This window comes from Triplophysa rosa, linkage group LG2 (assembly GCF_024868665.1).
Source record: "Triplophysa rosa linkage group LG2, Trosa_1v2, whole genome shotgun sequence".
Classification (NCBI taxonomy): Eukaryota; Metazoa; Chordata; class Actinopteri; order Cypriniformes; family Nemacheilidae; genus Triplophysa; species Triplophysa rosa.
In genome coordinates this window covers 15,222,993-15,237,970 of record NC_079891.1, presented here as the reverse complement: position 1 = coordinate 15,237,970, position 14,978 = coordinate 15,222,993, and the positions used below count along the sequence as shown (strand labels likewise).

General features: G+C 40.5%; 1 protein-coding gene across 2 annotated transcripts; it reads right to left on the bottom strand.

Moving 5' to 3' along the window:
* Window positions 1-1,221: 1,221 nt before the first annotated feature.
* si:ch73-337l15.2 (glutathione hydrolase 6) lies at window positions 1,222-14,765 on the bottom strand. 2 transcript variants are annotated; one of them, XM_057323730.1, is made up of 4 exons: window positions 14,605-14,765; window positions 5,720-6,054; window positions 5,443-5,556; window positions 1,222-4,410 (listed from the first exon to the last, which is right to left on the bottom strand). In XM_057323730.1, exons 1-4 carry the CDS (start codon window positions 14,715-14,717, stop codon window positions 3,149-3,151), a joined length of 1,824 nt encoding a protein of 607 aa, XP_057179713.1. In that variant the 5' UTR covers window positions 14,718-14,765; the 3' UTR covers window positions 1,222-3,148. The 2 variants fall into 2 exon arrangements, with proteins under 2 accessions (XP_057179713.1, XP_057179722.1); XM_057323739.1 differs by lacking the exon at window positions 14,605-14,765 and adding an exon at window positions 6,508-6,515.
* Between the last annotated feature and the right edge of the window lie 213 nt (window positions 14,766-14,978).

The following is a 14,978-nucleotide window of genomic DNA, read 5'->3' as shown; positions in this document are numbered from 1 at the left end:
TGCTAACATGATTTCTCGTTCCTGTCTGATTGATGGCAGCACGTCCCATCATTCCACGCTCCTTCACAGCATCATCAAGCTACGGCATTGTTGTTGTTTTGAGCGTGCAGTTTAATTAACAAATTATATATTTAATATACACTTAATATTTTTGGTGAATTATAATATAAATATTTGAGTTACATTTACTTACTTTTTTTACTTACATTTACAATTTAAACAGTATATTTGATTTCACCGCTTTAAAATTTACTCAATTACTTTTGTGCAAAGTGTTTCAATTAAAATCACTGTAAAATCTTTTAGAGTGTATGGAAAATGCATTGCTGACCATCTTGAATGTACCACCACTGGTGTCTGGCTCCTCCAGGCGATATGAAATAGATACCATCATTCTACTATTGCGAGGCAAGCTTCTGAAAAGAGGTCATATTTATGCCTGCCTGCCTCGTAATCTTTTATTGAACATAAACAAAGCAATAATCCGTTTTTATAAATGAATGCTATGGCCTGAATTAGGAATATTTAGCATATATTTATTTACAAATGACTTCATAATAATAGTAATTATTCATCTGCACATTAATGGGACACTAATGGGACACATACTATACAAAGACATTTCATTTAGCAAAACACATCCACCCACATCCACAAACAAATCAAGCCATCCTCAAACCTAACATTCTGAAAGTATCTACTCTGTGTCCCCAAGTCTCTGTCACGTGTTAAAAAGCTGTTGAGCTATTTTTCCAGTCTGAATGGATGAAAGATGTCACGCTGAGATGGGAGAAACAGTGAGATGGGGTTTCGTTTTCTATTGTAAATGAAGAGTATATAAATAACTGAGGTAAAGGTTTCTAAGCTAATGAAAGCTGTTGAAATTACTCTTTTAAATTCACAAAATGTTCTTTAACTGTGTCACAATTCACAGTGTAATTAGGATGTGATATTAAAATCATCTGCAGTAACTGTTTTGATATAATAAAAATCTGTATTGCAAAGGAAGTGGCTCAGCAGGATTTCAGACTGACAGCAACCAAACCAACAGCATTCAAAGGAATAGAACAGAGTAGCATGTTTTACTGCAATCAAGACACGCATATGCATTAGTTTGTGGCCACGGAGAGCCCAAAAGTGCCAGCAATTATAAAAGTCTAAAGAATGAGCAACACTCGGCTCAGCTGACAAACAACAACTCTGACACAAGTTTAGTGGTGGAACAGGAAACGTTCCATAATATATTTTAATACAATCAATTCTACCCATAGTTGATTTACATACATAAAATATTTTGTTTTGTCATTTTTTTATTTTAATACATTTGCTTTGTAAATTCAGTGCATTCAATAGTCTGTACATAGTGAAATCTTCCAAAAAAAAAAAACTATTTTATGCATTCATCATCTTGCGTTAAAGTGTTACAGTATTTTTGTATTAATGACTGGGAAACTTGAAAATAATTATTTCTACACCATTATTGTCACCTAAATGAAAGAGAATTCAATTTTAATTAAAGACAATGCAAAAGATAATGATTATTTAAAATAGGTTTCCCAAAAACCTTTGTAAGATTGTACTGCCTCAAACTGATGCAGCTGGTTTAGACAATATTGCTGTATCAGACTGCTTAAACAAACAGCAAAAACAAAACAATGTTTTGTTTAAACAAAACCATGTTTTGATAACACCGCAGTGTTTATTCTTTCCCGAGGAACAAAGCTAAAAATGCTTATGCCATCTCTGCATTTTAAACAGGGACAGACGTATTTGAACATTCAAACATTTACACATGCAGCTTTAAACAACTATGACAGATTCTAAAAAAAGAATGGGTGGTTGCTGGATTATTTCACAGTGGATTCAGATTGTGAGACATGAGGAACAAAGTGGCAGTCCTTTGCTCATTTTATCGATTTGCCTTATAGTCTATAATTTACAGGATCAAACAGAAAAATATCAATTAAAAAGTTGTCACTGTAAATAATAAAAAAATAAAGAAAAGGGCATTTAAAGAAAATGTGTTATTTTTTTAAAGGTCACGAAATCTTAAAAGGTAACAGTAGACATTAAACAACTGAAAAATACATTCACATTTTTGGTACACTCAAAACTAAAGGTGCTACACAATGCCATAGAACAACCATTTTTGACTGTAGGGTTCCACCCTTTAACATTCAAAGAACCTTTCTGTTTCACAAAAGGTGCATTGTAGTGCAAAATGGTTCATTGGATCATAAAAAGTTAGTTAAAAACTAGTTCTGTAAACATTTGACTGAACCAAAATGGTTCGTATATGTGACCCTGGACAACAAAACCAGTCTTCAAAATTGAGATTTTTACATCATCTGACAGCTGAATAAATAAGCTTTGTATTGATGTATGGTTTATTAGGACCATTTAAAACTCTGGAATCTGAGGGTAAAAAAAATCATAATACTGAGAAAATTGCCTTTGAAGTTGTTAATCAGAGACGCTAGCAGGCTGTTGCTAAGAAGAAACAGGTTTGTTTTAACACTCTCTATTGGCTTACCGCTGTAATGACGTTGTGGAGAGTAGATGAACCCAAAAGCAGAAATTCTAAGCTTTACATAGATATCAAACTTGAGTGGGTAATTCCCAAAGAGCTGGCAGTTTGTAGGCATGTTCCCTGCCATTTTTGTTAGCAATTTTGCTGCATCCTCACAAAAATAAAGTTTAGCTAGGAAATTTACAAAATATCTTCATGGAACGTGATCTTTACTTAAGAAAAATCGATAAAAGATCATTTTGACCCATTCAATGTATATTTGGTGATTACTAATGTTACAAATGTTCACGTGCCTCTTTAGACTGGTTTTGTGGTCCAGGGTCACATATGGCATCACTGTGAAGAACCTGTAACTGCACCTTTATTTTTAAGAGTATAGTTGTAAACTCAAGGTAAAGTTCTTCAGTCTTCACTCATGGAGAGAGAGTTTGAAGTTTGAAACGGCAGAACAATGAATACACATTCGGACGTTATCCTCAATGCTGCGAGCAGGGTTTTTAAGTGCCATTTCATTATATTATAGTATGTGAAGAAATAAACCGGTAATTGGATATTAGATCATGTTTCACCATTGGCAATACGAATGTGTTTAATACCCAGTGCGGAGGTGTTTTTCCCTCAGTCTATGCCATCAGCATGGACCTCAGTGGTAGGTGCTCCATAGACTCCTACATGTCCTGCTTTCAGCTGCAGCAGCATAGACAAAAAGTGTCCTGAACATTCGCCCACCTCCTGTAGCTGTCCATTTCCCTCTGAAAGCACAAAGCTATTTGTGACAACAGACATGCAGCCAGACAGAAAGTTGGGCTCTCTCTGCTCTATATAGAGAAGAGGGCTCTTCACAGTTTCCCGAGCAGACAAGTCAAAGTCAAGCAGGTTCCTTATCATAACCACAGACTGAAACAGAGCAGAAAGACCTCCAGTCACAGCAACCAACTGCATCTCATGTTCCTCTTCTTCATGCCCAACATCACTGTGATGATCATCTGCATCATCTTCCTCATCTATCTTCACCACTAGAGGAAAACTAAAATAAGGCAGCTGAGTGATGTCTGCGGTAAAATCACTGAGAATTACTCCACTTTGTGGTAAGTATTGCCCAGATCCCCAAGTGCTGTTGAGCGAGGTAGAGATGACTATAAAATTATTGTGACTATCAAGGACCCCTATGTGACTGCATGACGTGTTTAATGCCAATAGCTCTCTCAGGTTAGAATGATTCTGACTTGCGTTGAAGAATTCATTTGCCAAATTTAAGAGAGCGTTGTAGGAGGCAGTGTCATTAAGTTCTCCATCGTTCTGAAAAGAGAGGTTTCGCTCCCTGACTGTATCTAATATCCTGGATACCATTCCGCCTGTGAGCTGGGAGGCGGCTGACAGAATGGTGTATTTCTCCTGTTTCACAATAAGGGGCTCATTGATTTCTCCAGTCCCGGCCCGAGCAGCAGCAAGAAAAGCGGGTCTCTCGGCTTCAGAAATGTCTTGAGCCAATTTTACGGCCAGCATTTCCGAGAAATGGGAGACATTTTGCCCGACGCTCAGCAAAAGTTCCGATAGCTTCCCATTGGTGACATCTGCACCCTCTGATTTCACACGGCCATCCGCATGGCAAAACACATCGCACAATTTTGAATGGAGTATTTTGTCTTTGTGGGTTTCCAAAGCCCTGGAGAGGATTCCATCGACACTGAAATTTTTTGCAAGTTTTGCAGCGCCTTCGAAAAGTGCACTCCATTCTAAATGTCCGTAGTTAGAATGTAATAATCTAAGGCCCTGCAACAGCGAGGGAGCTGCATAAGCAGGCAATTTTTGAGAAGTATCATGTATTGCTTTAAATGATTTCAGAGTGTGGTTGTACAAAATAGCTGAAAACGCTCCACCTTAAAGAAAAGAAGAAAAAGAATCATTCGGCAACCTTGATAAAATGTTTACAACATTTTGCCCTTTCAGAAAACCTTGTGAAAGGCAAATCCATGGCTAACTAAAGTTTTCAAGACTGACAATATGCACTGGAAAACAAATTGCTAAAATATTTCTAAAGAAGGTTTTCTGGGGAGAGGAAATAGAGTTGTGTTTTGTGTCCTGAGACTAATTTTCTTTGTGATATGTGATAGAACTTCATATTCTTCTATTTTAACTTTAAGGGGCGGTTTCCCAGACAGGGTTTAAACCTAGTCCCAGACTAACAGAAATGTTAGAGGCGTCTTAAACGAAAACAATTTACACTGGCATATCTTAAAATATATCAATGCGATTGTTTTGTCTCAAGATGCACACCAGTAATATTTTTTTGTAAAGTACGTTTTTTAACACAATTTAAATATCCTAAAGGCCCAGTTGTGGCTTAAGCTAATGCTTGCTCGGGAAACCGCCCCTAAGAGTATATCTTATTATGCGTATACGTTGTACTATCTTGAGAGGATAGTTGACCCAAAAATAAAATTCTGTCATTAGTTACTCACCCTCAAGTTGTTCCAACATTGTAGGAATGTCTTTGTTTTGTTGAACACAAAAGAAGACATATTGATGAATGTGGGAAACTAAACAGTTTTGGGGCACCATTTCTACTATGGAAGTCAATAGTGCCCCAGAACTGTTTGCCTTCAAACATTCTTCCCATATCTTTCTTTGTGTTAAGGAGAACAATGGAATTTAGGCAGGTTTGGAAGAACTTGAGGGTGGGTAAACGATGACAGAATTTTCATTTTTGGGTGAACTATGCCTAAAAGAGTATTCTTGTAATTGAAAGATAAGTATTCAGCCCAGGAAATTACATCAGTGTTTAAAAAGGACAAAAAAACTGATGAATTGTGTATATCAAATAGCAGTGGACTTATCTTGCTAACCAAGACTGTACCAATAAAATATTTGATTTCTAGAAAAGTACAAAAATGAAATAATGCTTAACTGACCCAATCCTGCAGTGTGTGGGTGGACAACTCCGAGGCAAAGTAAAGCGGCAATCGCTGCATCTACCACATTTCCTCTCGCCTCCAGAAGCTCTTTACCCATCCTAGAGCAGATTTCTGTAAAATCACCACAACACACATCATCAAGATATGTTCCAAAACACATAAATACATATTCTTCATCTGAAATAATACTATAATATTATTATATATAAAACATAATATTTTAATTACTATTTTATTATTATACGGTTACATCTACAGTCTAATGGGGTCTTGCCTGAGTCTGTAATGATAGCAGCATGGTGGAACAGAGGTTCACTGTGCTCATGGGTGTGACTGTGGTGATTATGATGATCATCTCCCTCTTTGTGATTATGGTCACTGTCGTCATTATCAATTTCTTGGATATAGTGGTGGTCATGCTCATATTCCTCAGAGTTCCCATTTGTCATGTTGGGCTTTTGGTAATGGTCCTGATGTCCCTCAATTTCAGACCAATGCCCATTCCACTCATACACCATAAATCCACAAACTATTCCTAGAAGAATCAGGGCCACCATGACCCTGATATAAGTGTCCCTTTTTCTTCTCCCTCTTTGCTGATTTAAGGGCCTGTATAATATAATAAGATATACAAATTAACAAATTTGAAAAATCTAATTTTGCAGAGATATTTTCTGTCAAACCAAAAGTAATTTTTTTGCTGGTTTTCATACAACAATGTTCAAATTTTTGTCTGTCACGTTTCAAAAAGACAAACACATTTTGATGTGTCGACTACAGTACATTACAAGTCATAGGTCATAAGTAACATTGTAGAGCATGGGCTGAGAAAAGATCATTACTAAATCAAAATGTGCATTTCTAATATAACCAATGGATCGTTTGTAGCGTTGCGTCCTTATAACCTGCTGCACAACATTTAAGCACTCACACTGAAAGCAGCAACAATATACTGTAACGAGAAGATCCATTTCACGTGAAAATGAGCATATTCTGTTGCTAAATCGAATGTAACGTGCACAACAGGCGTCAAACAAAGATTACTTTCATATTGTAACTTACGACTGAAAATGTATAGTATTTTTTAACCTGTTAGTAAAACCACAATAGCCTGCCCTGTTATACGTCCTAATATAATCAATGGCTCGTTATAGCACATGAGGGACGGCTTCTCTAGGGATCGTTTGTAGCGTTGCGTCCGTATAACGCGTCAGCGCACCTGCTAGCCCCAGAGTGCAGGCTGGACGATGGGGCGGGGCAACACATTTGGGAGGGCGACATGCCACTTCACCTTTCATTGGTTGATGATAAGAAGGAGCTTATTGGTATAGAGAAGTGTGATGCTTTTACAGCTTATTGGTTTGAGAAGTATGATGTCAGTACAAGGAGAGTAAAAATTGTTTCTATTTATTTAACTTTATATTTTAACGTTTACCATGACCAATTTAATGTGGCGTAGCCAGTTACTTAACAAACACTGCCTCCGAAGTCATTGTGTGACAGGAGGGCAGCAAGGCAACATGCTTTCGGACGCAGCTCATACCACAGCGTCTCAGCTCATAACACGTGCCTATTAACCTATAAAATTAAAATGTTCTTTGTTTTTTCCACTTTAGAAAATGTCAACTATCTCCAACAAACACCACCATTTAAACCAGAGAAGAATATGTTTTTTATCTATTAAACTGTGCCCGTAATTTTACAAACAGTGTCATGTGGTACAGATCCATGTGCGTGGATGATTTGGAAACTGTAAAAATGGTTTTGCAGCATGTTTGGAAATAACACATCTGTAAAAAATGGAGAAAACATCACCTTCTTTGTGATGCAAAACGTTTCAAACGTTTTGTTCACGTTTTTTCACATTACTTCTATTTAAGGCAAGGACAAACATTTATTGACAACATTGTGACCGTATGCTATGTGTTGTTATAAAACCGTAAAGCATTAAAAAATCACATTTAAATTTATGCATTTAGCAGAATCCATAGCTTACCCAAGCTATACGTTTTCATCAGTTTGTGTGTTCATGGAATCGAACCCACGATCTTTTGCTTAACCACTGTGCCACAGGAACACACAAATCCTGGGCTGCGTTCAGCCCCTACAAAACGTTGCAAAACGTTTTTTAAACGGAAACGGTGGTGCGGTTGAACACCCTGTTGTGATGACGCAAGAGTTGAACTATGGCAGCTGAGAAGGCCATTCTTTGTGTTCTTTTTGAAGAATTTTCGGAGCCTGGTGAAATCGGTATAAATACGTGTTGAATACTGCAAAATACATCTCTTCTAATATCTTCAATTGTTGCGTATACCGAGCTGCAGCGGACACATTTAAACGACTTTACTTGGACCGATTGTGCGAGCTGTCTCTTTAATACCGCGTGGGTTATATACATGTTGCTGCTGATTGGGCCGACATTCTTGACGTATTTCAAACCCTATTGTTGAAAACCATTTCCATGAAACGTGTCGTTCAACCCGGAAACCGTAGCAAAACGTTGCGCACCGGTTTCAGCTTGAACATGCCCCTGTTAACCAGGCACGTGCACAGATAGGGCTCAACCTGTGCAGAGCACATGCCCTTTTAACCTTACACTCTGAAGTGCCCTTTTATGGTGGTGTTTTTTTTTCAATGCTATTGGTCACCCTTTACGTCTGTCTGCATGTTTTACAAATATCTAGCCAATGAAAGGTTAAAAAGAGCTTGTGACTAAATCTGGTTGGATACGCTCAAACTGTCAGTAAAACCTCATGGCTTCACCCCCTTCTATCTTGACTGAATTGCAGTTCATTTTACACACAGCAGCTGAACGTCTTGCAAGGGTAATGTTGTCATTAAATAAAGATCTTGTTGTTTGAACTAGTACAGTGTTTTCTTTACGCAAGAAACAATATGTCTAAAATTTGACCAACTTTATGGAGATGCAGATTTAATTTTCCAACAGGACTTGGCTCCTGCTGTAACTCCACGCCAGCAGAGGGAGCCCTCTCCCGAGTATTGACTGGCTACCGCACTCGCTGCCTCACTGGTTACTTCCTGTTCTTGGACTATTTAAGCATGCCTTTCCATTTACCCATTGCGAAGTATTGCCAGTTTATCCTGCCTTACCAAGCGTTTATTGTATCTGCCTTGTTTCCTCTGTTATGACCATTGCCTGTCCTGTTCGGTTTACGTCTCCTGCCACATCCCTTTGTTACGTTGTTTGGATTGGACTGCTTTATGGTATTTTCCCTCTGCCTGTTTCACGTTTACGCTACCTGCCTATCGATTTGGATTTGTTTGCTGTGGATTTTAATAAACGACTGCACATGGATTCTGATTCGGCTTCAGCCTCATTACAGAATACTTCGCCAACAGGGGATCCAGCAGAAGTTTCTAATCTACAGATGGCATTTGCTCACCAAAGCGAGATCCTCCAGGCATACCAAGAACAACTGAGCAAACTACAAGTGGCCAATGAGTACCTCACGCATTATATCAGATCGCTACCCCCCACCACTGCCAAGAAGGTAAGCCTTGCCATCCCCAATAAATTTGATGGTTCAGCAGAGCAATGTAAAGGATTTCTTCGGCAAGTTGAAATTTTTTTTAATCATCAAGGGGAGGATTTTGAGTCTGATGAGAAGAAATGTGCTTTTCTGATGTCTCTGCTAACTGGTAAAGCGATTGACTGGGCCTCAGCGGTCTGGGAAGCGGACCCTTTGTTTCAGAGATCATATTCTCATTTCATCAAGCAGCTTAAAGCGGTGTTTGAATATCCAGCGGGGGGTCAGGATGCTTCAACACAACTTTTGCAAATGAATCAAGGCTGTCGTACAGCTGCGGATTTCGCCATTGAATTTAGAACGCTTGCAGCTCAGAGCGGGTGGAATGATGTTGCACTTAAGACTGTGTTTCAACGAAGCCTGAATTTGGAACTACAGGCAGAACTTGCATGTAAAGGACAAGATCAATCATTTTCTGAGTATGTGACACTGGCAATCCAGATTGATAATCTTATACGCAATAACCCCCGTAAATTCAATTTACCCTTCTCCAGAAGTACTCCTAACTCACAAGCTTCACTGGCTTCCAGTTCTTTCATGCCTCATAACCAACCCGACTCAGAACCCATGCAACTTGGAATCACCAAACTTACCACCGAGGAGAGGTCACGTCGATTTGTACATAACCTTTGCTTTTATTGTGGAGAGGGAGGTCACCGCAATGCGATATGTCCTCAGAAAGCACGGAGGTCCACCAATCAAACTAACCGGGTGAGTGCTGACATTTTTTCCCTTTCTTCCACAAGGCCTCTCACTATCAATGTTCAGTTTACTACTGATAATGGCCCTATTGTTTTCACAGCGATGATTGACTCCGGGTCCGCCCTAAATCTTATACATCAAGACACCGTCAAGCAGCACAACATTCCCACACAATCCTGTGATCCACCACTCAAGATCAATGCCGTTAACAACCAACCCATTGGAGATGGGATTACCCAGCAGACTCTACCTATGCGACTGCAAATAGGACTCTTTCACCACGAAACCATCTCGTTCTATGTGATCGACTCCCCACGCCATGAAATCATTTTAGGATTCCCATGGTTGTCTGTTCATGATCCAGTCATTTCTTGGCATCATTGTGAGATTAAACACTGGTCTCCTTTCTGTTATTCACATTGTCTTGAGGCCCCAGCCATCAAACCTTGCTTAGCTACTAGTGTGGAAAATCTTGAGTCCGAGTCACAGTCAGTCACTATGCCATCTTGTTACCAAGAGTACGAAGAAGTTTTTAGTAAAACCCAAGCAACCCTACTTCCACCTCATCGTCTTGGGGATTGTTCCATAGACCTTCTGCCTAACGCTATGCCTCCTAAAAGCAAGATTTACCCCCTGTCACGCCCAGAAACTCAGGTAATGGAGGATTACATAGAGGAAGCTCTCAAGTATGGTTTTATTAGAACATCCACATCTCCAGCAGCGGCCGGCTTCTTCTTCGTGGAGAAGAGGGATGGTGGACTACGACCTTGCATTGATTACAGAGGATTAAACAATGTTACAGTTAAGTTTCCGTATCCTCTACCACTAGTACCGGCTGCCCTAGAACAACTTCGAGAGGCAACCATATACACAAAGTTAGACCTCAGGAACGCCTACAACCTTATCAGAATAAAGGAGGGGGATGAGTGGAAAACTGCGTTTCTGACCACCAGAGGGCACTACGAATACCAAGTTATGCCATTTGGATTAGCCAATGCACCGGCTGTCTTTCAATCTTTCATCAATGAGATCTTCAGAGACCTCCTGAACAAGTACGTAGTAGCTTATATTGATGACATTCTGATTTACTCCAAGTCTGAAAGTGAACACAAGAACCATGTCAAGACCGTGCTTTCTAGATTGCTAAAGAATCAACTCTTCGTAAAGGCAGAGAAATGTGAATTCCATGTCAAACGAACATCATTTCTAGGATACAATATTAGTCACCAAGGTGTAGAAATGGACAATTCTAAGATTACAGCAGTCACTGAATGGCCCCAGCCAACCACGGTCAAGGAACTTCAACGCTTCTTGGGGTTTGCCAACTTCTACCGGCGTTTTATACGTAATTATAGCATTATCGCGACCCCATTGACATCACTGCTGAAAGGAAAACCTTCAAAACTCAAATGGAATGGACATGCCAGTAATGCCTTCACTAATCTCAAGAACAGTTTCACGACAGCACCTATTCTCAAACATCCCGATCCTAATCTACCATTTATCGTTGAAGTTGACGCTTCTGATTGTGGAATCGGTGCAGTGCTCTCTCAACGCCATGGGCATCCAGGCAAGCTCTATCCGTGTGCTTACTTTTCAAGAAAACTTACTGATGCAGAACGCAACTATGATGTTGGGAATAAGGAGCTCCTCTCTATGAAAGCAGCAATCGAGGAGTGGAGACATTGGCTTGAAGGCGCCATTCACCCGTTTCAGGTCATCACTGATCACAAAAACCTTGAATATATCAAGAGTGCCAAAAGACTAAACCCACGTCAAGCCCGCTGGTCGTTGTTTTTCACACGTTTCCAATTCACAGTTACCTACCGACCTGGCAGTAAGAACAGTAAGGCTGACGCCTTGTCACGAAGATATGATGCTCCTTACATGGAGCCCATGCCGGAGTCTATTCTACCCTCATCTGTTATCATAGCACCTATCTCATGGGACTTGATGGAGGAAATTCAAAGAGAACAACAGAATGAGCCTGCTCCACAAGGTTGTCCGCCCAACAAACACTATGTTCCTCAAACTCTCCGGTTACGAGTCTTGCAATGGGTACATGCCTCACTGTGCTCTGGACACCCAGGCATCTCAAGAACTCTTCATCTCACACGAAACTCTTTCTGGTGGCCATCCATGGTTAGAGATGTGGTTAATTATGTTAAATCGTGCTCCGTTTGTGCACAGTCCAAGACGCCCAAAGAATTACCTTCAGGTTTGTTACGACCATTGCCCATTCCTCATCGCCCTTGGTCACATCTTTCTATAGACTTTGTTACTGATTTGCCCCCATCTAATGAATTCACAACAATCTTGGTTATCATAGATCGCTTCTCAAAAGCTTGCCGTCTAATACCCATGAAAGCCCTTCCCACTGCCATGGAAACCGCTCTAGCCCTGTTCCAAAATGTCTTCAGAGTTTACGGTATACCTGAGGATATCGTTTCAGACAGAGGTGCGCAATTCACTTCACAAGTGTGGCGGTCTTTTTGCAGTCAAATTGACATTAACATCAGCTTAACATCTGGATATCACCCCCAGTCCAATGGCCAGGTGGAAAGGTTGAACCAAGAGATTGGCAGGTATCTACGGTCGTATTGTGCCCGTGAACAGCACCGTTGGTCAGAGTTTCTTCCATGGGCAGAATATGCGCAGAACTCTTTAAGGCATTCGTCCACTGGTCTAACCCCGTTTCAGTGTGTACTCGGGTACCAACCCCCTATGTTCCCGTGGTCAGGAGAACCCTCTATCGTACCGGCAGTTGACGACTGGTTTCGTCGGAGTGAGAGGGTGTGGGATAGTGCTCACTTACGTCTGCAAAGAGCTGTCAGGCATCAGGAGATACAAGCCAATAGACAACGTCGCCCACATCCTCCCTACCAACCTGGACAAAGGGTCTGGCTCTCAACACGGAACCTCAAGTTGCGGCTACCTAGCAGGAAGCTCAGCCCAAGGTATGTTGGTCCATTTAAAATCACAAGACAGATTAATGACGTTACCTACCAATTAGAGCTTCCTGTTAATTATCGTGTCTCTCCATCCTTCCATGTTTCCCTCCTCAAACCGGTTCACCCGGGTGCTGACCCCAATGTCGAGAATCGAGAGCCACCTCCACCGCTGGACATTGACGGAGCTCCTGCATATGCGGTCAGGGAGTTGTTGGACTCTAGACGAAGAGGGGGTCAGCTCCAATACTTGGTGGACTGGGAGGGGTATGGGCCTGAGGAGAGATCTTGGGTAGCCGCAGACGACATCCTGGACCCATCACTCATCGAGGATTTTCATCGAGCCAGACCCAATCGTCCAGCACCACGACCACGGGGACGTCCTCGTCGAGCGCCAGGAGTCGCTCCTAGGGGTGGGGATTCTGTAACTCCACGCCAGCAGAGGGAGCCCTCTCCCGAGTATTGACTGGCTACCGCACTCGCTGCCTCACTGGTTACTTCCTGTTCTTGGACTATTTAAGCATGCCTTTCCATTTACCCATTGCGAAGTATTGCCAGTTTATCCTGCCTTACCAAGCGTTTATTGTATCTGCCTTGTTTCCTCTGTTATGACCATTGCCTGTCCTGTTCGGTTTACGTCTCCTGCCACATCCCTTTGTTACGTTGTTTGGATTGGACTGCTTTATGGTATTTTCCCTCTGCCTGTTTCACGTTTACGCTACCTGCCTATCGATTTGGATTTGTTTGCTGTGGATTTTAATAAACGACTGCACATGGATTCTGATTCGGCTTCAGCCTCATTACACCTGCACACAGTGCCAAAGCTACCAGTACCTGGTTTAAGGACCATGGTGTCCCTGTTCTTAATTGGCCAGCAAACTCGCCTGACCTTAACCCCATAGAAAATCTATGGGGTATTGTGAAGAGGAAGATGCGATATGCCAGACCCAACAATGCAGAAGAGCTGAAGGCCACTATCAGAGCAACCTGGGCTCTCATAACACCTGAGCAGTGCCACAGACTGATCGACTCCATGCCACGCCGCATTGCTGCAGTAATTCAGGCAAAAGGAGCCCCAACTAAGTATTGAGTGCTGTACATGCTCATACTTTTTATGTTCATACTTTTCAGTTGGCCAACATTTCTAAAAATCCTTTCTTTGTATTGGTCTTAAGTAATATTCTAATTTTCTGAGATACTGAATTTGGGGTTTTCATTAGCTGTCAGTTATAATCATCAAATTAAAAGAAATAAACATTTGAAATATATCAGTCTGTGTGTAATGAATGAATATAATATACAAGTTTCACGTTTTGAATGGAATTAGTGAAATAAATCAACTTTTTGATGATATTCTAATTATATGACCAGCACCTGTATTTAAGCCTTAACTAACACAATAAAAACATGATAACGTAATAAAAATATATAATTTTTTTAAACGGAGGCTCTTCATATACACTGCACTAGTATCACTTTCGCTGCGATAGCTCGTTGATATAACCAGAGCCCTGTTTGTGTTCGTGCTTAAGTATTTCTTTAATGTTTGCTAGGAACCCAAACTTTGCTTTATTATTGACATTTCTACTAAATGCAACTTTCCATATACTATCCTCGTTCGTTCTCTTATTGTTATTATGTTGTTTATTGTCGCTGTTGTCTACTTCCTCGTTTCAACCCTTGTCTAAACTAACAAGCTGTTCCTAATCATGAACCAATGAAAGTTGAAGTTGGCGGGGCGACACATGTCGTTCCGCCTAATGTGTCGTACCGCCCCCTCGTCCAAACTGCACTCTGGGGTACTTGCACCTACTGCACAACATTTAAGCACTCACACTGAAAGCAGCAACAATATACTGTAACGAGAAGATCCGTTTCACGTGAAAATAAGCATATTCTGTTGCTAAATCGAATGTAACTTGCACAACAGGCGTCAAAGATTACTTTCATTTTTAACTTACGACTGAAAATGTATAGTAATTTCGTCATCGTCCTCCTCTTCTGCAAAGTCGCTATCGTTTACATCTTGTACGTCGCTTGGAAGTACTTTATATTTGACAGTGCTTTGCACCATTTTCCTTCTGCCCACTTCGACTGTAATGTCACAACATTGATTCGAGTGCCCTGCAATATCCTACTTCCTGTTTTTCCTGACAGTCAAGCCAGGTAGAAACACCTCCCTAAAACAATAGAGAGCTGGGTGTGCACATGTGATTGCATTTAACGTTTAGTTTTTTTATAATTATTATAATATAGGCTTATATATTAAAATAATTATTTATGGTTTCTATTTTTTATTAGCTATTTCTTTTTATAAAACGCTTATACACTGTAG

Excerpts from the sequence above, each read along its gene's own strand:
- si:ch73-337l15.2 (XM_057323730.1), bottom strand. The coding sequence starts at position 14,717 with ATGGTGCAAAGCACTGTCAAATATAAAGTACTTCCAAGCGACGTACAA. Across the intron at positions 6,055-14,604 it reads ATTACTATACATTTTCAGTC|GCCCTTAAATCAGCAAAGAG; the intron begins GTAAGTTAAAAA and ends TATATTATACAG. Across the intron at positions 4,411-5,442 it reads CCCACACACTGCAGGATTGG|GTGGAGCGTTTTCAGCTATT; the intron begins GTCAGTTAAGCA and ends CTTTTCTTTAAG.